The sequence below is a fragment of the Hippopotamus amphibius genome, chromosome X, assembly GCF_030028045.1.
Source record: "Hippopotamus amphibius kiboko isolate mHipAmp2 chromosome X, mHipAmp2.hap2, whole genome shotgun sequence".
Lineage (NCBI taxonomy): Eukaryota > Metazoa > Chordata > Mammalia > Artiodactyla > Hippopotamidae > Hippopotamus > Hippopotamus amphibius.
Genome location: NC_080203.1, coordinates 91,510,710 through 91,532,604, shown reverse-complemented (window position 1 = coordinate 91,532,604; position 21,895 = coordinate 91,510,710). Strand labels below are relative to the sequence as shown.

The 21,895-nt window shown below is 49.5% G+C and overlaps 2 protein-coding genes and 1 non-coding gene across 7 annotated transcripts in view; 2 read left to right on the top strand and 1 right to left on the bottom strand.

The window, feature by feature from the left end:
* LOC130842311 (melanoma-associated antigen D4) overlaps positions 1-8,774 on the bottom strand; it is a 129,501-nt gene extending 120,727 nt beyond the window's left edge. Inside the window, exon 1 of the mRNA XM_057718948.1 lies at positions 8,732-8,774. The gene's annotated coding sequence lies outside the window, so the exon portion shown is untranslated. The remainder of the gene's footprint in view (positions 1-8,731) is intronic.
* LOC130842312 (melanoma-associated antigen D4) overlaps positions 1-14,357 on the top strand; it is a 129,501-nt gene extending 115,144 nt beyond the window's left edge. The window contains exons 1-13 of one of the 5 annotated variants that reach the window (XM_057718950.1): positions 6,958-7,056; positions 8,007-8,217; positions 8,463-9,293; positions 9,680-9,886; positions 9,991-10,054; positions 10,283-10,362; positions 10,762-10,853; positions 11,489-11,568; positions 11,654-11,696; positions 12,120-12,182; positions 13,144-13,258; positions 13,530-13,972; positions 14,152-14,357. In XM_057718950.1, coding sequence (XP_057574933.1) covers positions 8,008-8,217; positions 8,463-9,293; positions 9,680-9,886; positions 9,991-10,054; positions 10,283-10,362; positions 10,762-10,853; positions 11,489-11,568; positions 11,654-11,696; positions 12,120-12,182; positions 13,144-13,258; positions 13,530-13,964 — 2,220 coding nt within the window. In that variant the 5' untranslated portion in view covers positions 6,958-7,056; position 8,007 and the 3' untranslated portion in view covers positions 13,965-13,972; positions 14,152-14,357. Of the gene's footprint in view, positions 1-6,957; positions 7,057-7,819; positions 8,218-8,462; positions 9,294-9,679; positions 9,887-9,990; positions 10,055-10,282; positions 10,363-10,761; positions 10,854-11,488; positions 11,569-11,653; positions 11,697-12,119; positions 12,183-13,143; positions 13,259-13,529; positions 13,973-14,151 lie in introns of those variants that run through there. The other 4 variants (XM_057718951.1, XM_057718949.1, XM_057718952.1 and 1 more) reach the window with 4 other exon arrangements.
* Positions 12,770-12,898, top strand: LOC130842799 (small nucleolar RNA SNORA11). The gene has a single exon (XR_009050576.1). It is a non-coding gene; the product is annotated as a small nucleolar RNA SNORA11 (small nucleolar RNA).
* Positions 14,358-21,895: the final 7,538 nt, after the last annotated feature.

Below are 21,895 nucleotides of genomic sequence, written 5' to 3'. Positions count from 1 at the left end.
TCATTTATCTATATGTCAGCTTTTGTGCCAGGACCATACTGTTTTGATGAATGCAGCTTTGTAGTATAGCTTGAAATCAGAGAGTGATACCCACAATTCTATTCTTCTTTCTTAACATCGTTTGGCTATTCGAATTTTTCTGTATTTCCATATGACTTTAGAATTATATATTCCATTTATTTAGGTCTTCTTTAATTATTCTCAGCAATGTGTTAATGTTTTCAAGTAATGGGTTGCTTAACTTTGTCACATTTACCCTTATGTAATTTGTCTTTTTATGCACTTGCAAGGGGTATTTTTGCTATCAGAAATGGCATTTAAAATTTCATTTTCGTGATTATTTCTGTTGCATAAATTTCTATTCATTAAAATAAAGTTATTGAATATTGACATAAATTTCTTATTAGTAATATAATTAACAGTAATTTTTTCATTCTTGATATTGGTAATTAATGCTCTCTCTTTTATTTCCCTAATTATTCTGGATAGAGTCTTGTTGGTTGTACTGATATTCTTACAGACTAGATTTGATCTCTTTAATTGCCATTATTAGTTTTTTTTTGGCTACTTCAGTGACATCTACACTTTTCCTTATTTCCTTTCTTCTATTTCAGTTTTAATTATACTGGCATTCTTGTTTCTAAATATTGCACTTTATATGATTGATTTAATTCTGATTTTTAAATATAGGCATTTAGTGCTATAAATTGGTTTCTAAGGACTGCTTTAGATGCATCCCTGAAATTTTATTGTTTACTTTTCATTCAATTCAAATTACTTTCTAAATTTCTTTTTTGTTATTTTCAGCCATATGTTATTGAAGAGTATGTTCTATTGTTTGCAATTTGGGGAATTTTACAGACACATTCCCGTTATTTACAGTGAAATTAATTTCATTGTCCTTCATGAAAATCCTTTAGGTGATGTTAATTCTTTCAATTGTAAGATGTATTTATGGCCCAGAATATTGTCTATCATGGTAAATTTTCATGTACATGTGATAACAACGTGTGTTCTCTTTTTGTTGGGGATAGTGTCCTTAAAATGGAGAACAGTGGGGAGGTTCCTTAAAAATCTGAAAACAGAGCTACCATATGATCCAGCAATCCCACTCCTAGGCATACATACGGAGAAAACCATAACTGGAAAAGATACATGCACCCTGATGTTTATTGCAACACTATTCACAATAGCCAGGACATGGAAGCAACCTAAATGTCCATCAACAGAGGAATGGATAAAGCAGATGTGATAAAATGGAATACTACTCAGCCACAAAAAGAACAAAATAATGCCATTTGCAGCAACATGGATGGACCTAGAGATTGTCATACTGAGTGAAGTAAGTCAGACAGAGAAAGACAAGTATCTTATGAGGTCGTTTATATGTGGAATCTGAAAAGAAAGGCTACAAATGAACTTATCTACACAACCGAAATAGACTTACATACGTAGAAAATAAACTTACGGTTAACTGGGGGGTAAGGAGGGGAGGGGTAAATTGGAAGATTGGGATTGGCCCATATACACTACTATATATAAAACAGATAACTAATAAAAACCTATTGTATAGTACCGGGAACTCTACTCAATACTCTGTAGTGGTCTATATGGGAAAATAATCTAAAAAAAGAGTGGATATATGTATTTGTATAACAGGTTCACTTTGTTGTACACTTGAAACTAACACAACATTGTAAATCATTTATACCCCAATAAAAATTTTTAATGTTAATTAGATTAATTTGAGTGACGGCATTTTCAAGCATTCTATACACTTACTGATTTTTTTCTTTTTTGTCAACTTGTTCAGCTGTGGAGGGAAAAGACAAAATCTCTGACCCTAATCGTGGATTTTCCTTTCTTTCATATATGTCTAAATTCTGTTTTTAGGTGTATAAACATTTAGAATTTGTATGCCCTCTTGAAGAATTGGCCTCTTTAGGCAATCATAAACTATCCTCTTATAAATGATCCTCTTTATCCCTGGCAATATGTTTTATTCTGAAATCTCCTTTACCTGATATTAATATATCCATTACAGCCTTGATTTGATTATTAGTATCATAATATATCTTTTCCCATACTTTTACTTTTAACCTATATGTACCTTTATATTTAAAATGGGATTCATATACACAGCGTATAGCTGGATCTTTTTAAAATCCAATTTGTCATGCTCCACATTGTATGTTATTAGGGAAATGCAAATTTAAAAACTGATATACCACTACACACCTATTAGAATGGCCACAGTCCAGAACACTGGCAATACCAAATGCCTGCAGAGATGTGTATCAACAGGAACTCTCCTTCATTGCTGGTGGGAATTCAAACTCATACAACCATTTTGGAAGACAGTTTGACAGTTTCTTACAAAATTAAACCTACTCTGACCATGTAATCCAGCAATCGTGCTCCTTGGTATTGGCCCAAATGAGCTGAAAATGTATGTCCACACAAAAACCTGCATATGAATGTTTATAGCACTTTTACTCATAATTGCCATAATTACCCAGTGAAAGAGGCCAATCTGAAAAGGGTACATACTGTATGATTCCAACTAAATGACATCCTGGAAAAGGCAACCTTATGGAGACAGTGAAAAAATCAGTGGTTGCTAGCAGTTAGGAGAGAGGGACGGACAAATATGTGGAGCACAGAGGATTTGGGAGGCAGTGAAATTATTCTGTATGATACTGTAATGGTGGCTACATGTTGCTGTCCAAACCCATGGAATGTACAACAGCGACAGTGAGCCCTAATGTAAACTACGGACTTTGGGTGATAATGATATGTCAATGTAGGTTCATTGATTGTAAGAAGTACACCCCTCTGGTGCAGGATGATGATAATGGAGGAGGCTCTGTCTCTGTGGGGGCAGGAGGGATATGGGATGGCTCCGTAATTTCTGCTAAATTTTGCTATGAACCTAAAACTGCTCTAAAAAATGAAGTCTATTTAAAAGAGAAAGGAATCCAATTTGTCAATCCCTAACTTTTAATTGGTGCATTTAGACAATTTGTACTTAATATGGTTATTGATATGGTTGGATTTAAAGCTGTCATGTTATAGATACACTACCAAATGTAAAATAGATGGCTAGTGGGAAGCTGCTGCATAGCACAGGGAGATCAACTCGATGCTTTGTGATGACCTGGAGGGGTGGGATAGGGAGGGTGGGAGGGAGGCTCAAGAGGGAGAGGATATGGATATATATGTGTAAATACAGCTGATTCACTTTGCTGTACAGCGGAAACTGGCACAGCATTGTAAAGCAATTATACTCCAATAAAGATCTGAAAAAAAAATAAAAAATAAAGATCAAAGTTTTGCTGAAAGAAAAAATAAAGCTGTCATGTTATCTTTTTTCTAGCTGCTCATCTATTGTTTTATTATTTCTCTTTTTGAAACATTTTAAATTAAATGAGCACTTCACGATTCCGTTTATCTCCCATGTAGGCTTATTAGCCATAATTCTTTGGATAGATACGTTAGTGTTTATATTTCATGCTTCCTTAACGTATCGCAATCTACCTTCAAGTAATATTGTACCACTTCACATGTAGATTTAGCATGTTACATACTCTTATATTCCACCCCCCAGTTCTTGTGCTATTATTTTCCAAGAAGTGAGTTCCACATAACTTATATAACGTATAACTCCACAATGCATTGTTATGAATTTTTGCTTTACGTATCAATAACAAAATATTCTTAAATGTGAAAATTAATAGCTTATATCTACTTTCACATCTACCATTTACAGTGCTGATTTTCATTTGTGTAGACCATATCTCCATTTATAGTCATTTTTCTTGTGCCTGAAGGACATCCTGTAACATTTCTTGTAGGGCGAATCTACTGATGATTAATTATTTCAGCTTCAGTACGTATGAAAAACTTTTATTTCAACTTCATTTTTAAAAAGATATTCATTGAGCGTAAAATTCTGAGTGGACATTTATTGTTTCACTATTTTAAAAATGGTATGCCACTTTCTTATGACTTGCATTATTCCTTATGAGAAGCGTCCTCAAATTCTTATCTTTGGTCCTCTTAATGATTCTATATTTTTCTGGTTTTATACTTGTCTAGGAATAAAGGTAAAACCCTGGGGAAGCCGATTGCAAAAATACCATGAATACACATCATGCATTAACTGTGCATAGCAACTTGGATACATATTAAAGCATAAGGGTCACTGAAAAAAATAAATGAAAAACCGGGGTGGAAACTTATACTTGCAGCCATGATAAGTTAACACGAATCTGATTTGCTCTGCCACATAAATACCTATAAACCCCCCAAATTATAGAGCTTTACGTCATGGCACCACCAGCCACATAGGACAGAGATCCCCAAGATAAAGGAAATTAACCAGGTGATCCCCTGGATTGCCCAATTCCACCCCTACCCCCCACCCCCAACTTCTTTCCTGGATAGAGTTTACAGGCTGCAGCACAGGGAGACTGAACACAGACAGAGCCCAATGAGTGAAAGAGACAGAGTTGAGAATTCCAAGAGGCCAATGTGACTAGAATATTCTGGGAGTGATGGAGGGGAGAGAGCTGCACAGAGAGGTAGCTCTGGAGAGCTGCGGAGGTTTCCCATCTGGGTGCAGTGTATGAGAAAAGGGCAGTGGTGGTAGTTGACTTTCGTTTTCTGGAGTGAGTAGTTTTGTGGATCATGGTGCCATTTACTGAGATTGTGAAGATGGGAGTTTCAAAAACAAGAGAGATGGGGGATGTGAGTGTGTGGGAGGGGTGGATATAACAATACCACAGTGAGACAGACTCACTGTGAGGAGCCCTTGAGACATCCAAGTGGAGATGTCAAGTAGACGAATGAATTTATGGATTTGGATCCCAAAGGTGAAGTCAAACTGGGGTTGTAGATTTCGCAGTTGTTAGCATATTAGCATATATAGTTATAAAGCATATAGCGTATAGAGGGGCTGGTATAAAAATGAATGCATTAAAAGTTCTCATCATAAAAAATTGTAACTATGTGTGATGATGGATGTTAACTGGACTTATTGTGGTGGTCATTTCACAGTATATACAAATATTGAATCATGATGTTTTACACCTGAAACTAATATAATGTTATATGCCAATTATATCTCAATTTAAAAAAAATAGAAAAAGAAAAAATAAGACTAAAATGCAAAATAAAGCGAATATAAAATTCCGCTACGGATTTTATGAAAAAGCACAGTTTCAAAATGAGAGGGGAACATAGCACTTGCTGTTGGCGTATAGCGGTTTCTCAAGGCTTTTGCTTCTAAGGTCTGGTCACGTCCCACAGAAACGTGTTACACAGGAAGGGCTGAGAGACACAAGCAGCTGACAGGGAAGGTTGCTATGCAACAGCTGAGGAAAGCCATCCAGCCAGTCAGAATTGATGTTGGTCACTGGAGAGTAAAAGCTCTGGTCCTAGCAATAGCTTCCATTCAGACACAGGGGTCCTGGAGAGGCTGATGTGAAAACGAATATAAAAGTCCACTATGTTTTTTGTAAAAATAAATAAATAAATAAATAAATTTAGAAAAACAGAGGTGCAACTTGAGATGGGAACATAGCATTTTCTCCAGTCGTTCTGGAAGTGCAGCAGCATGCGTGTCCTTGGGTAGGACCCCAGTTAAGTTCTCCTTTTGCTTCCCATTTTGCATATTGAGAAACCGGGCTCAGAGATGTCCAATGACCCGAGCGGGCTCACACAGCTAGCAACAGACTGGCCTGGCACTCCAGTGTCCCTGGAATTCGGAAGTCCAGCCCAGCTTCTATCCACAAGACCACAGCTGCCTCAGGCCCCAGCCACGGAAGGAACCAGGCCAAACATTTACTCTGAATCAGGCCTTGCCATGGCTCAGACACACAAGTGCCTGATTGTCCTGGCCGCTCCAGCGGGCACCAGGAAGGCCTCAGGGGCAGCGCGTTTGTGCCACTCACAGCGAAGGGGCCTGACAGTTGGAGCAGGGAGTAGACCCCCAGGTTCGCACACCTGGATGGACCTACATCCAGCAGGCAAGGGGTGGGCCTGGGGCCCCTACCTGTTCCCCCTGGGATGACCCAAGCATGAGCTTAGGTCTCAGAGAACAGAAACCTGGCTTGTTGGGACAGATGTTGACAGGGCAGGGGAGGTGGGGTGGATCTGCTGCTGGAACTGAAGAGCCGAGGGTGCCTCAGTCCCCGGGGCCAGTGCTAGTGGAACAAAGGATTTTGGAGTCAGGAAGACCGGAGCCCAAATTCTGCATCTTCAGCTTACTGGCTCTGTGGCCTTGTCTAGTTCGTGCAATGCGTCTGTCTGTGCCTCAGCTTCCTGATCTGTAAAATGGGGATCCTGACATCCACCTCCCAGGGCTGTTGTGAGAGGAAGATAATGCCCAGCACAGATTGGGCTGTGACACACAGGCTGCATGAAGAGTGGCTGGGGAAGCAGATGTTCCCAGTGTGCCTGGGGGCCCTAGAGGTGGATAGTGGAGGGGAACACAAAGGGAACTGGTGTCCTCTCTCGCCATTCCCATTTCTCTTGTTGCATGTAGTTACAGACTGGGCAAGAGACCTCTGTTCTGGTGACCTAGGGGTCATGCTGGGGAAGCAGGGCTCAGTGTATTCCAGACCACGCTGGAGGAGCTTAGAGGCAAGGGGGAGGGCAGGGCTGAGAAGCATTGTGCAGAAGTGGGGGGACTGAGGGTATACGATGGATGGATTGGAACCGCAATACAGGGTGTGCGTGCCCGCGCCTGCGATCGGGGACGTGGGGGCGGAGCGGGGGAACGGTGAGGGGAATCTGGCGGGAAGGAGAAAACGCCCCCCCCCCCCGCCCACCCACGGGCGGAATCGCATGCGCACAGGGACCTGGTGGAAAAGGCTTTTGTTGGGAAAGCGGGCCGGCTGGAGGGGTCCGCGCATGCGCAGGCTGCCCAGTCGCGGGGGGTGCGCGGAGAAAAGGGGCGGGGTGGTCGGAGCTGCTGTGCTGGCAGCAGTAGGCGAGGGCGCGGCTGCGGGGTTCCTGGTGCTGAGGACGGACGCCATTGGAGCCCCAGGGAAGGTAAGGATCCAGCCCCAGGCAGGACCGGGAGAGGGCGAGTGGAACCCGGTACGCTGTGCCCTCCCCATCCCAACCCCCCGCCGCTGGGTCTGAACAAAGCCCAAGCACGCAGAACCTGAACCCCATTAGACCCGCGGTCTAGATAGGAGCCGCCCCCCACCACCGCCACCAGACGCAGGCTCCCCGATTCGAGCCCTACTTACACCGGAGCCCACCATCCGAACCCCTTTAACAGATCCGTGTGCTCCGTGCTGAGCTTCCTTAGAGCGGCGGCCCCACCCCCACCCCAACCACTCTGAGATCAATCCAGTCGAACTGACCGCTTTGCCCCCTTCCCGGAGTTGCAGTCGTGGCCTTTGAGACCTCCAGCGCTCCAGCTCGAGCCTCACCTAGTCCGAGGACCCCCACCCCATCCACCTTGAGCGCTCCTATATGAGCCCAACCTAGACCTGAATCAGCTGAGTCCCCCACTGGGACTTAGTCAGAGGGTCCCTGGGATTCATTTTCCCAGAGCTTCTGGCGGTCCCCGTTGTCTGAGCCCTCTCATGTCATCTCCTGCCCACCATCCTGGCCCCCTGCTCCAGCCGTTAAATTCAGGCTCTTTATTTCCCCCTCTCTCAACGCATCTCCTATGGGACTCTTTGGACCCGAGCCCGCCAGTCCATCCCCTGTTCAAATCCAGCCGCTGGGCTGGGGAGCCTGCCTGTCCTAAATTTCCCTTTCAGTGCAGGGTCTCCTCCGACCTCCTCTATCCTTCTCCTAGGGCTCTGTCTCTGAGAGAATCTACCCCAGCAGCCCTCACTCCCCCCCTCCATACTGCCTGGTAACCTGATGATTGCAGCCCCCCACCTCCCGAGAGATCCCACCTCCTGCTGGATCCCGCCCCCTCCCCCTGAAGAGGCCTCCCCGTCCCACTCAGGCTGAGCTGTCTTCTCCTTGGGACCCCCCAGCATGGCTGAGGGAAGCTACCACAAAGAATCAGAAGGGTACAACGTTGAAGACATGGACGAGGGTAGTGATGAAGTCGGGGAGGAAGACATGGTTGAAGGCAACGACTATGAAGAATTTGGTGCTTTTGGAGGCTACGGAGCCCTCACCAGCTTTGACATCCGTATCCTCAGAGCCTTTGGGAGCTTGGGTCCAGGCTTTCGCATCTTAGCGGTGAGGCCCCTTGTCGGCCACCTGCTAGCCCTGGGCCTTCTCTCCTGTGACGTCAGGGAGGATGGGAGGAGGGGGTAGATGAAGGCTGGAGTTGAATGGGGAAGGACTGCCCAGCTTCCCCAAACCTCCCCTGTGCTGCTGGGAGCAGGGGGGTTTGGGAGGGCCTGGGGGCTGGTCAGGGGCTGGCCAGCACAGGCCGAGTGTGTAGAGCTGTCTGCCTTCCCCTCCCCTCCCTGGTCTTGCAGAATGAGCCCTGGGAACTGGAAAACCCTATGCTGGCCAGGACTCTGCTGGAGGCATTTCGCATGGATCCAGAAACACTTGCCAATGAGACGGCTGCCCGTGCTGCCAACGTAGCCCGGGCCGCCTCCTCTAACCAAGCTGCTCGGGCCACTGCCACTGCTGCCCGTGCCACCTACAATCAGGTGGTCGCTAACCACTCAGTGGCCGCAGACCAGGCCTCAGGAGGCGATACCCAGCCCATGACATCCGCTGCTGAGGCTCAGGCAGCCACCCCCGAGACAAGCCTGGCTTCTCCGCACAGCTCCCAGATGCTAGTCAACAGCGAGATGGCCACCCCTGGGGCTCCGGCAAGGTCCACACAGCCCCAGACATCCTCGCAGGCCCAGGAGGCTGCTGCCGAGGGCCCTAGTACGACCTGTGCTTTCTCCCAGGCCCCGCGTGCCAGTGAGATGGATGCCACCCGGCCCAAGACAGCCTTCCTGGGTCAGAACGATGTCTTTGATTTCACCCAGCCGGCAGGTGTGAGTGGCATGGCCTTCCCACGCCCCAAGAGACCTGCCCCGGCCCAAGAGGCTGCCACAGAGGGCCCCAGTGCTGCCTCTGGGGGGCTCCAGACAGCCTCTGCTGGGGAGGGGGCAGCTACCCGGCCCAAGACGACCAAGTCTGGGAAGGCTCTCGCCAAGACTCGGTGGGTGGAGCCTCAGAATGTTGTGGCAGCAGCTGCCGCCAAGGCCAAGATGGCCACGAGCATCCCGGAGCCTGAGGGTGCAGCTGCCACCTCTCAGCAGAGTGCGGAGCCCTGGGCCAGGATGGGAGGCAAGAGGACAAAGAAGGTGAGACCTCCCTGATGTCTCCAGTCCCCCTTGCTCCCCTGCTTTCTCTGCCCTCTCCTCTCTCTGCCTCCTCTTCTCCGCCTCCTCCCCTCCCTTCCCCGCATCCTTTTCCCTCCCCTCTTCTTCCCTCCCCTCTTCTCTCAGCTTGTGCATGTTTCTCCATGGCAAGTTTACGCGCATGTTTTTACTCCACATAGTCCCTACCCTCAGGCCTGGAGGGAGAAGCGGTTGGCTCAGTGCCTGGCACTTAGTAAGCACTCGGCACGTGTCATCCGCTGTTCCTACTACCCTTGTTTCCAAGTACCTGCTCTGGTTAAGATGTGTGCCAGGTGCTTTTGCACGGGTAGCCTGGTAGCCCTGAGTCTCTCCTCTGTCTAATGGTACAGTCCAAGCACCTGGATGACGAATATGAGAGCAGCGAGGAGGAGAGAGAGCCTCCTACGGTCCCACCGACCTGGAGGGCATCGCAGCCCCCACTGACGACTGTTCGGCCTCAGATGGCCCCTCGGCCCCCCATGGCCCTGAGGTCCCAGGTACCCTCAAGGCACGTACTGTGCTTGCCACCCCGCAATGTGACCCTTCTGCAGGAGAGGGTAAGAAGCCTGCCCTTCCCCCATCTCCCTCCTCTCCTCCCTTGAGGGCCAGTTCTTTGAGGTCACCCACGCCTTGATCTCCTGGTGTGCTCTTCCTTCTCCAGGCAAATAAGTTGGTGAAATATCTGATGATTAAAGACTACAAGAAGATCCCCATCAGGCGCTCAGGTGGGCAACATGTGGCCCCTCCCTGAGCTCTGCTCTTTCCCCCTCCCACAACCCTACCCTGTGGGCCTCCCGTCAGATGCCCCCACACACATATCAGGCCTGGCTGATGGCTCCATCTGCACGGTGTGGGGTTCTGAGTGTGCTCCCCTCAGCAGGGCTGACGGAAAGGCTGCAGCTCTGTGGCCCCTGCTCAGCCCTGGTGCTTTGCCCACCCCTCCCCTCCTGCAGACATGCTAAAGGATGTCATCCGAGAATACGACGAACATTTCCCTGAGATCATTGAACGAGCAACGTACACTCTGGAAAAGGTGGGTGTGGGGCAGTGGCGGGTGGGGGGGCAGCTCTGTGGGGCAGGAGCAGCAGGGAACCCTTGCTCCCTGCATCCCCTCCAGGCCCAAGGGCAGGGACGCTGTGCCCTGGAAGGAAGGCCTCCCTGGCCTCTCCACCTGAGAGCTTCTTCTGTGTGCCTCCTTCCCTCCTTCCTGCCCCTCGTGCTCTCTGAGTGTCTGTGGTCTCCTGAGGTGGACCCCATTGTCTCAGCTAGTGTCAGTGCTCCCGCAGGGCTCTTCCTCCGCGGCCTCCCTTCCTCCTCCCCCAGGGCTTGGGGCTCCCCGCCAAGGAAAAGTTCCAACAGGGAATTGAGTGACTGCCTGCAGGACACCCAGCATGGATGTTTGATCTGACATTCTGTTTTCTGCCCCGTGTAGAAGTTCGGCATCCACCTGAAGGAAATCGACAAGGAAGAACACCTCTACATTCTTGTCTGCACACGGGATTCGTCAGCCCGCCTCCTGGGAAAGTGAGAAAGCGCAGGAGAGTGGTGGCCTTCCTCGGTGGTGCCTCCTGCCTCCTCTCAGAGAAACGGGAAAGTGGGGTTGGGGGGCAGCTAGCACGACTCCCACCCAGAGTTAACAGTGCTGGGCAGTTAAGGGCTGGTAGGGGCAGTATCGTGGGGTGAGGCTTTGCTGCTCTCCGGGTTTCACCCCTGCCCACCCGTCGCCATGCCCATCTTCGTAGGAAAGCAGGTGTGTTGCTTGCCTCTCCCTGCTAAGGTCCTGGCCAGGGCTTGGCACTCTGGGCCTCGGGAGGGGTGAGAGCGGTGGTGCTCCAGTGGAGTTGTGCTCCCGACGCAGTGCACAAAGGGCAGGGAAGGTCTGGATGTGCCTCTGGACCCAGGGCTGCCAAGCGTTTGCTCCCTGCCTCACCCCATCCTCGGCAGAACCCTGGGAGGAGGTGTGAGCATCCACATTTGATGGATGAAGGGACTCAGTCTCAGGCCGAGGAATGAATTGTCCTGACCAGGTATAGCAAGCCTCACAGAGGGGGAGGAACTGCCCTGTAGCCCAGCAATCTGGGAGAGGCTAGTTGGGCGAGCTGGCTGTGGTGCCCCGGGCAAGTGGCTGCTGGACAGGATCCCTCTTTCTACACCTCCAGGACCAAGGACACTCCCAGGCTGAGCCTCCTCTTGGTGATTCTGGGCGTCATCTTCATGAACGGCAACCGTGCCAGCGAGGGTGAGTGGCTGGACCTGCAGCTGGGGGGTTGCCCACCGTCTCACCTCCGTGTGCTTAACTCTCGTTACCTCATCTCCCCTTGCAGCTGTCCTCTGGGAGGCACTACGCAAGATGGGACTGCGCCCCGGGTATGATTGGGGTCTCTCGGCTCCCGCTCCTCAGTGTGTCCTTGGGCACAAGAGGCCCCAGGATTGCAGCAGCCTAGTGGGCTCTGTGGGGTGTGGCGTCCTGGACTAGGTAGAGCGCAGAGGGTCCCACCAGGGTGCGTGGGGAAACGGTCCTGAACTCTGAGCCGCGCCCCCTCCGCTCCGTGTGCCCTCTCTATTCCCAGATGAGAGCTAAGAGAAACCATCAGACCTGGGGGCTCCGTCAAACCCCTCCCTGGGGCATCGCTGACAAGTGGCCATCTGGCCTCTGCTGCCGGCCTGGGCGTCCATGGGGACCGCCCCCCCCCCCCAGGGCTGGGAAGCTCTCAGTCCTGCTGGGAGCGCTCCTGCCCACCCCGGGCACTGCCACCGTCTCTAGTCGTGCGTTCCTTTCCTTGCACTCAGGGTGAGGCACCCATTCCTGGGCGATCTGAGGAAACTCATTACAGAGGACTTTGTGAAGCAGAAGTGAGTATCGACAGTTCACTTTGCCTCCCACTCAGGCCTTCCTCGTGTGCTGCTCTAGCTGAGGAAGCCATTCCCCAGCCCATGTCTTAACACCAGAGGGATGGGTGTCTGGCGTGAGCGTGGGGTGGGGGTATGTGAGTGTTGTGGGGAGGACAGTTCCAAGGAGGCTTGGGGAAAGGGAGCACGTGCTGACTGTGAACACTGGGTGGGGTGGTACAGCCCCCATCTCGTTCAGCACCCGCCCTCTAGGCCGTGTCCCCGGCTTTACATCTCAGGAGGCTGGGGCTCAGAGAGTGGAAGCCTGAGCATGGCCCTGGCTGGGATAAGGCCTGTTTGGGCCTGGAGCCCAGCCCTGCTGACTTTCTAGCCCAGGCCCACCCCATCCTCAGTGCTTGGAGATCTCGTGTGCCCTCACACAGGCCCGTGTGCATGTTCACCACCCCCCCAGCCCCGCCACATACACACATACACATGGTCAAGAGTATGCATGGAGTCCACTGCTCTCGGTTGACTGTTTCTTCCCTTACAGTCATTTTCTGGGGTCGACTGCCCCAGGGTTCAGCCAGGCCATGGATGAGCCCCGTGGTGGGGTGTGCTCAGACCAGGGGGCCTGAAGAAATGACTCCTCTGTTTGCAACACACCCAACAGGAATCTGGGTTATTGTGACAAGGGGCACCAAACTCGTGGCCTTCCTATGAACAAATACTCTACACATGCCCCCTGCACCTCCACACAGCTGCTGGGCAGGACCAATGGCGTAAGGGTGTGAGCACCTCAGTTTCAGAGGCACAAACCCTGGGAGCAAGCATGGGAGCGAGGCAAGGACTGCAGGGCCAGGGCAGGCCTCCTGCAGCAGCTGAGCTGCAGCCTCGGGGCTGGGAAGGGGCCACCTGGGAGCCACTGGTGCAGCAACAGGTCTGCCTGGCTGGAAGCAGAAGTTTATTTTCCTCTCTCACGCAGGTACCTGGAATACAAGAAGATCCCCAACAGCAGCCCACCCGAGTATGAGTTCCTCTGGGGCCTCCGCGCCCGCCACGAGACCAGCAAGATGAGGGTGCTGAGATTCATCGCCCAGGTAAGGCAGAGCCTCTGTTCTGGCTGGAGCTTCCCATACCTTGTTTGTTCGCTGAGGCCCAGAAAGGTTCCTAAGTCACTGACACAAGTTCACAGACGTAGTGAGTGGATGGGGCGAAATCTCAGGCCTGGCACAGAATAACGGGAGCCCGATTCCAGTTGTGTGTGTTCTTATCCTGATTTCACAACGTGCTCAGGAGGGTGTATGGCAGGAAGCAGGTGCTGAGCGAGGTGGGGTAGCTGTTCCGACGGCTGCTGTTCTCCCATCGCAGTATCAGAACCGAGACCCCCGGGAATGGAGGGCTCATTTCTTGGAGGCTGTGGATGATGCTTTCAAGACGATGGATGTGGATATGGCTGAGGAACATGCCAGGGCCCAGATGAGGGCCCAGATGAACATCGGGGAGGAAGCTCTGATTGGACGGTGGAGCTGGGACGACATACAGGTCGAACTCCTGACCTGGGATGAGGACGGAGACTTTGGCGACGCCTGGTCCAGGATCCCCTTCGCTTTCTGGGCCAGATACCATCAGTACATTCTGAATAGCAACCGTGCCAACAGGAGAGGCACCTGGAGGGCTGGCGTCAGCAGCGGCACCAGTGGTGCGGCCAGCACCAGCATGCTCGATGGCCCCAGCACCAGCTCCACCATCCGGACCAGAAACGCCGCCAGAACCAGTGCCAGCTTCTTCTCCTGGATTCAGTAAGATTGGAGGTCATTACGTGAGACTCCGAAGGATGGGGTGTGGAGGGGCTGGGAGGAGTCAGGGGGAGGCCTGGGGAGTCGTGGGGGAACGAGGAAAGCCTGACAAGACACTTGGTTTGTCCTTCCTATCCCTCGTGGGTCACGTGTATTGACACTTGTGTTCTGGCTTTTGTGTCTCCCGGTTCCAGGCAGCGCTGAGGAGCTGCAGCAGTCCCCCGCCAAGCCAGAGTGCCTCCTCTGCCCCCTCCCCGACAGAGCACTCTAGGCAGCTTCTCCCCATCCCCGGAAGATGGCATGCAAGATGACGCGCTCTCTGCCCTTCCTGCTTTCGTTGTGTGCTTTTGTCGTGCTGTCGTGTTTTGGGTATCAGTGTTACATTAAAGTTGCAAAATCAGTCGGACGTTTCCTCCTTTTCCTGGGCAGGTGTGGCTCTGACTGGTCAGGCCCTCTGGGACAGGCGGGGGCCGCCTCTGCCTAAAAGGCAGGCGGGTGTGGGTGGGCTGGGCGCTGGGAGGGGCAGAGATGCCAGCTGAGTGTGGAGACCAAGAGTTTCCAGGGGCTTCGGTCCACACAGTTTCATGATTTCCTGCGCTGTGTGGTCCCGCTTAAATGCCAGTGGGGGTCCACAGGAGAAGGGGTGGGGTGGAGGACTGTGAGCTGGTGCCACTGTCCCTCCCACCAAGGGACAGGGTCCACAGACATCCCCCAGGACCCACCTCTGCCCCATCTCTGGAGTCGCTGTCCTGGAATCCTTCCCTCATCATCCACCCAATTTCAAGACCTCAGCTCTCAGACCGAGTTTTAAGGACAATGAGGTAGGCCTCACAGTGACGTTCTCACCCCTCCAGCAGGTAGAAGGAGGAGCCATTATTGCCGCGAGAGCCGATTTAATGAAAGAAAGCTGCAGGCAGACCTGGGCAGCCCATTGCCTGTGACCATGACCCGAGGCCCTTTGGGAGGCTCCAGGGCTCTTCTCCATGGAAGCAGGGCTCTCCCAGTGAGGCCAAGGCCAGCCTAGGTCCCTGTGTTTTCAAGGGCTGTGTGATCCCTGCGGGAGCTGAGGCTAGAACTTTAATTCCTCGGGTGGACGACAGTGAGGGCAGAGACACTTTGGATCCCTGGGAAGGACTGTAGCACGAAGGGGCAATCTGGGGCTTTTCTGGCTCCCCCAGTGATGTCCGCAGCTTGGACGACGAGGCTCCGGGCTGAGAGGGAGGAGAGAGTAGCTTAAGGACCCTGGCCTGCCCACCCCACCGCCCCCACCCCGCCGCTTGCCTCTTTGCCCCAAGAAGGGGTTCCACCCTCTCAGCCAGACCTGGATCCTGACCCGGACCCAGCTACATCATTTGCCAGGCCCAGTGGAAAACAAAAACGCTGGTCACCTTGCTCAAAAATGATGAACAAGTCCAAGAGAGCAGCAGCAGAGCACTCAACCACTAGTGCAGCCCTGCTGAGGGACGGCCTGGGCCGCACCCCCAGGAAGCAGGCTCTGTATGGACCCCTCCCCTAAAGACAGGCTTCACGCAGGTTTCTGCCTTATTTGTTGGTGGCTTGATTTCTGCCTCCCTGGCTGCTGGGTTGATGCTTGGCCCCGTGGACACTTTGTGATTCTGACAAAGATTCAGTCCCCTTCAGGGTGCAGGTTTCCAGGTTGATGGTCCGGGACTTGGGAACCCAGCCCTGGCATGATGAATGACACTGGAATGTTTCTGGCTCCCTCGCCCTGGGACCTCCAGGACCCTGCTATGCATGCAGTAGGCACCTGCCTTCTCACGGACAAGAGTGGGGCGCTCACCACAAGCCACAGGTATGAGCTGGAGCACTGTGGGCAGAGGGCACCTGAGATAAGGCAGCTCATCTGGAAAGAAGGAGAGGGCAGCCCTCAGAGACAGGGTGCTGGGGAAGGCACCACCTCCCTGGGCCTCCAGGCTTGCAGCACTCTCCCTTTCCACCCCTTCCCCATGGTGGTCTTCACCTGGGCCCTGCTCCCCCACACTCTGCAGGGGGCAGTGCTGAGAGCAGGGTGGGGAGGGAGGAAGAGAGCAGAGAGGCGGCCTCAGGAACAGGGAGGAAAGAGGGCCCTGGGGATGGCAGACAGGCCCTGGGTCCCCCAGAAGCCGAGGATGGTCACCTCAGAGGCGGCCGACCTCCTCACCCACAGGGCAACCATGAGACCAAGGCAGGCCTCCCTCCCGCCCCAGCCACAGCCCTTCCATGGGCTCCCCCACCACAAAGGCCCACAGTAGGTCTCAGCAAGTGTTTTCTGAGGCCCTGCTGTGTGCCGGGGCCTTGGCTGAGGTGTGCATGCACCTTGGCAGCTCCCGCAGCTTTCTCCCCAACACAGGCCTGTGCCCTCTGACTCCTGGGACACTTGTTGACGGCCAAGCATTCACCGATTCACTTGTTTCCAGTTACTGACGATTACGTATACAGTTGTTCTGAATATTCACATGCAATTGCTCACACGGCCTTGATGTCATTCACCAGGCAGCCCTGATAGGATGGGATGATCAGGCCCACTCCATGGGTGAGGACACTGAGGCTCTGAGAGGGAAGACACTTGCCCTAAGCCCCACAGCCAGGAAGTGGCAGTGCTGGGACTGGAGCCCAGGGCACTTTGAGGCTACATGTGTGCTCTGCCCACTGCAGCCCGCTGCCACTGCCCTCGAGGGACTCACAGTGTCGTGGGGTGACACCCCCGCCTCTCATTCCTCTCTGCAGACACCCACCCTCCTGACCACCCAGGCAACCCATACAGCTCCCCATCTCTCTTCCCTGAGCCAGAACCCCACCCTTCATGGCCTCCCTGCCTCTGAGGTTCATCCTGGGCTTTTGAGGCCTGCCACTGCCTACCCAGCCTCCCGACACATCCTCACTCCTGTGTCCTGGAGAGGCCAACGCTTCGGCATCCTCGTCAGAAATGGACTCACACCTGAGGGTGACACAACAGTCCCTTTCCAGGCCAGCTGCCCTAGTATGGGGTTCAGCAAATACATGCAATTTATTTTGAAACGGTTGACCCTTCCGCGGGTTACAAAGTTCAATAAGTGAAATGTGGTGTACACACCCAAAGACCACATGAAAGAAGAAAATTAAAAAGACTGTGGATACTAAGAGTTGATGGGGTTGTGGAGCAAGCGAACTCCCCTACAGTGTCCATAGACGTCTTCATTTGTAGGAGGCCTCTGGAAACCAGGAGGGATTAGAGCATGTGGCTACTTCAGGCAGCCTGGATGGAGGAGGCAACAGAGGTCAAGTCTAGGCGAAAGTGAGCCTTCTGAAAGCAGGGAGGGAAGAGGTGGGAAGATGTAGCTTCACTATGAGCAGCGCACTGCTTTTAGCCAGGAATCTGAGAGAGCTGAGAGCCAGATAATCATGTGCCTTTCGGGAAGGCAGCAGCTACAAATTATCTTTAGCTTGTCTCTGGAGCTCTCGAGGACACTGAGGGGTCCCGGCACCCGGAATCGGAATTGGGACACAGAGGAGGAGCCTTAGGATCAGGCCACCTCACACATCTCCTCCTCTTGCTTCCTTCCCCAGCGGGGGGCGGTGGGGGGGGAGGCATGGGAGGGCTGGGAAGGGCCCCAGGCACAAGGTTCCAACGCAGGAGGGACAAGGGCAAGGGCAAGAATCAATGCAGAAGGGTGTTCCCAGGAAATGGTGTCCAACCTCAGCTGTAGTTTCACATTCTTGTCCCAAGCACACTTTGCTCTTCTGCGTGTGGGCGGGTTTTGGAGGACTGCAGAGGCTGGCAAGAGTCCCCTGCTTGCTGCCCACAAGGAGAACATTGCAATGACTGATAAAGCCCTGAAGATTTTCATTATCAGAGGTCATCGTTTTGGGTGTTGCTCATTTGCAAACTGAGTTCCTCCCAATTAAATTAACAGTCAAGGCTTCTCTTTATCAGTTGTACTCAGGCCAATAAAAATGTGTCCATTTAAGTGTACAGTTCCATGCACTTTGACAAATGCTACCGTCCATGTAACTACCACCTCAGTCAAGAAAGAGAACATTTCCATCACCTGATAAAGTTCCCTTATACCCCATCCCAGTGAATCCCTACCATCCACATCCAGCCTTAGGCAACCACTGATCTCCTCTCTATATTGCTTATAGGTTAGATATGCTCTTTACTAGAGCCTGATATACACATAAATATGCAATATGTAATCTCTTGTGTCTGCCTTTTTTTCCCCTCTGCTTCAATGCTTTGGAAATTCATCCATGCTGTGGCACAAATCAGTAGACTAAAGTAAAATTGTTCCAATTCACAAGCCGATTGTCTCTGTTGAAATCACGCAGATATACCCAAATCTCCTAGAACTACTAAGTGAATTTACCTAGATTGCAAGATACAAGATTACAGCACAAAATCAATCATATTTCTATATAGTAGCAAAGAAGCGTTGGAAAATGAAACTTGAGAGAGTGATACCTGGGCTTCCCTGGTGGTGCAGTGGTTGGGAATCCACCTGCCAATGCAGAAGACACAGGTTCGAGCCCTGGGACGGGAAGATCCCACATGCTGCGAAGCACCTAAGCCCCTGCGCCACAACTACTGAGCCTGTGCTCTAGAGCCCACAAGCCACAACTATTGAGCCCACGTGCCACAATTCCCGAAGCCCGTGCGCCTGGAGCTCGTGCTCCACAACAAAAGAAGCCACCGCTACACCACAACAAAGAGTAGCCCCCACTCACCGCAACTAGAGAAAGCCCATGCACAGCACAGCAACAAAGACCCAACGCAGCCATTAAGTTAATTAATTAATTAATTAATTGAAAAGGGAGAGAGAGAGTGATACCACGTACCACTCATAAATAAGGGCGATTCTTAGTTGTGAATCTAACAAATGACACATGGTATTTTCATGCTGTAAAGTGCAAAACACTGAAGAAAAAAATAAAAGAAGACCTAAATAAATGGAAGAACATACTACGACCATGGATTGGAATATTTACCATAGTGAAGATGTCAGTTCTCCCTAAATTTATCTGTAGAGTTAATGCAATTCCAATAAAAAACTCCCAGCATCCAGTTTTGTAGGTGTAAACAAGCTGATTCTAAAGCCTATGCAGAAAGTAAAAGGAACTAAAAGAGGCAAAACAATTGTGACAAGAAGAATAAAATTGGAGGAGTCACATTATCTCATTTAAAACTTACAAAACTAAAAAAAAAAAAAAAAAAAAACTTGAGGGGGGGAAGTCAAGGAAGGGAGGGAATACGGGGATATGTGTATAAAAACAGATGATTGAACCTGATGTATCCCCCCCAAAAAAAAAAAAAAACTTACAAAACTGCAGTAAACAAATGTCAGTGTGACGATGGTGAAGCAACAGACACACACAAAAATAAATCAGAGGGAAGATTCCAGAACTAGTTTCACAAAATACAGCTAATTTGTTCTGGACAAAGCTGCAAAGGTGATTGAACGAAGAAAGGACTGGCTTTTCAGCATATGTGTGGGAACAACTGGATGTCCATCTGAAAGAAAAAGACCCTCACACCTTACCCTAAAAGCCACTAAGAATGAATCTTAGATGTAAACCAGGAACGTGAAACTGTAAAACTTTTAGAAGGAAATAACACAAAATCTTCACCCTGGAGTTTGGTAAGGATGTTTTAGGTATGACACCCAAAAAACCCTTTTCCTCTGTGAAAGATATTGTTAACGGTTGGAAAAAACAAATCCCAGGCTGGGAGAATGTAGTTAAAAATTACATATCCAGCAAAGGTCTTGTACCCAGAATATATAAAGAACTGTCAAAACGCAGCAGAAAGAAAATAGTGGAAAAAATACTTAAAGAGATACTTCAATAAAAAGAATACATAGCAGGCAACTAAGCACACAAACAGATGTGCAACTTCCCTGGCTCTCAGGCAAATGCAGATTAAAACTAAGGTGAAATACCAGCCTTTCTATCTTAAAAATGCTCAAATGTAACAAAACTAAACAACACAAAGCAAGAAACAAACAAAGAAGCAAGCAAGCAAGCAAGCAAACAAACAAAAACACCTGACAATGCCAAATGATGCTAGGGATAGGCAACAACTGGATTTACCACAGGTTACCGATGAGAATGCAGAGTGGCACAGCCACTATGGAAAGAGTTGTATTGCTCCTATATGAGGTTAAACTTATACGTAGCCACGACGTGACCAGCAACTTCTCCCCAAAGTATTTCCCCTAGAGAAGTTTAAAGGTGAGTTCACACAAAACCCCATACACAAATGTTTGTAGCAAGAGTTCTGTTCATAATCAACAAAACTGTGCAACAACCCAAATGTCCTTCGACAAAGTGCATTATTCCCATACAATTGAATACTATTCAGTGGTAGAAAGGAATGAACTATTAATACAGTCAACAACGTGGATGAAACTCAGTAACATTATGCTCAGTGATAGAAGCCAGTCTCAGATTACTTTTTAAATGACTCCATTTGTAGGACGGTCTTGAAAAGACAAAACTGTCATGACTGAGAGCAAATTGGTGGTGCCGTGGTGAGGCGTGGAGGTAGAGCATGACTACGAAAGGGTAGCACTGGGGACTTCTTGAGGGTTGCAGAAATGTTCTGAATACTGATTGTGATGGTGGTTACAAGCAGCTATACAAGTGCTGAAATTCCTAGAACTGGACGTCCAGAAGAAGTCTATGTCACTGAACATTAATTTAAAACCAAAATTAAAGAAATGATGACGAAATAGTCTTTTTCAGTCAAACCAAAAAAAAGTATTAGGATTGTCCACCAGCGGCCTGCACAATAGAAAATATCGAATGCGTTTCTTTAGGATGAATGAAAACCATGCCAAATATAAGTGCAAATCAACCCAAAGGAAAAAGTACCTATAGAAATGGTAAATACGTGGGAGGTGGAATCGGGGAGGGGAAGGGATTCTAAAAGATTTCTTTCTCTAAAAGTTAACTGAATGTTTTCAAGACCAATAGCAATGCATTATCTGGGATATAATATACATATAAATGCATTGTATGGAAACAAAAGCAAATTGATGGGATTATAAAAATAAAGACATATGTGTGTGTAAGGAATCTTATTCTTTGAAGACGAAATGCCTAAATTGAAATATGTATAGTATACTCTCTACAGGAACCACTTAGATATAAAACAAAAGGAATAAATAATACATATACAGATTAAAATGGAATACTGAAAACCACATCAGCAGTACGTAAGATGGCAAGGGAATTGGGTGAAAGAAAAAATGAGGAAACAAAGTCAATAAGGAAAGAAGGAAGGAAGGAAGAAGGGAGGAAAGAAGGAAGGAAAAAGAAAAGAAGGAAGGAAAGAAATCTACTTGAAATAAAGTGATGGATTTAAAGCCAATCGGATTTCTACTCAAACTAAATGTAAATATTCTAAACCCTGCAAATTAAAGGCCGAGATTTCTAGATAGAATAGGAGCAAGATTCCATAGTATGCTGTTAACTAGGAACTCACTCTAATATAGAGACAGAGATAGATTAAATGAAAAAGGATTGAAAAAGATATGCCATGTGAAGGTGAACTGTTAGAAAAAAGAGAAGGTATAATAACGGATAAGGTAGGTATTAGGATCAGGAGTGTTACCTAGTGATAAATGAGCATATTTAATAATGGAAAAAGAGGGCTCATTACTCAGGAAAGCACAGCAGTCCTCCTTGCACTGGATATTTGAACTTTAAATTACACAGAGGGAACACTGACTGGCCTTAAAAAGAGATATAGACAGACAAACATATTTAATAGTTGGAAATTTCAAACATTTTTCTCCGAGATTTTGATATAGAAAATAGACAGAAGGCCAATAATTATACAGAGAACTTTAACAACACTATCAACTAATTAGACCTAATTATAGTACACTCCACTCAGTACAGTAGAATACACACAAGGCACATGGGGAATGTGTCAAGAAAGAGCCTCTCTTTTGGGTT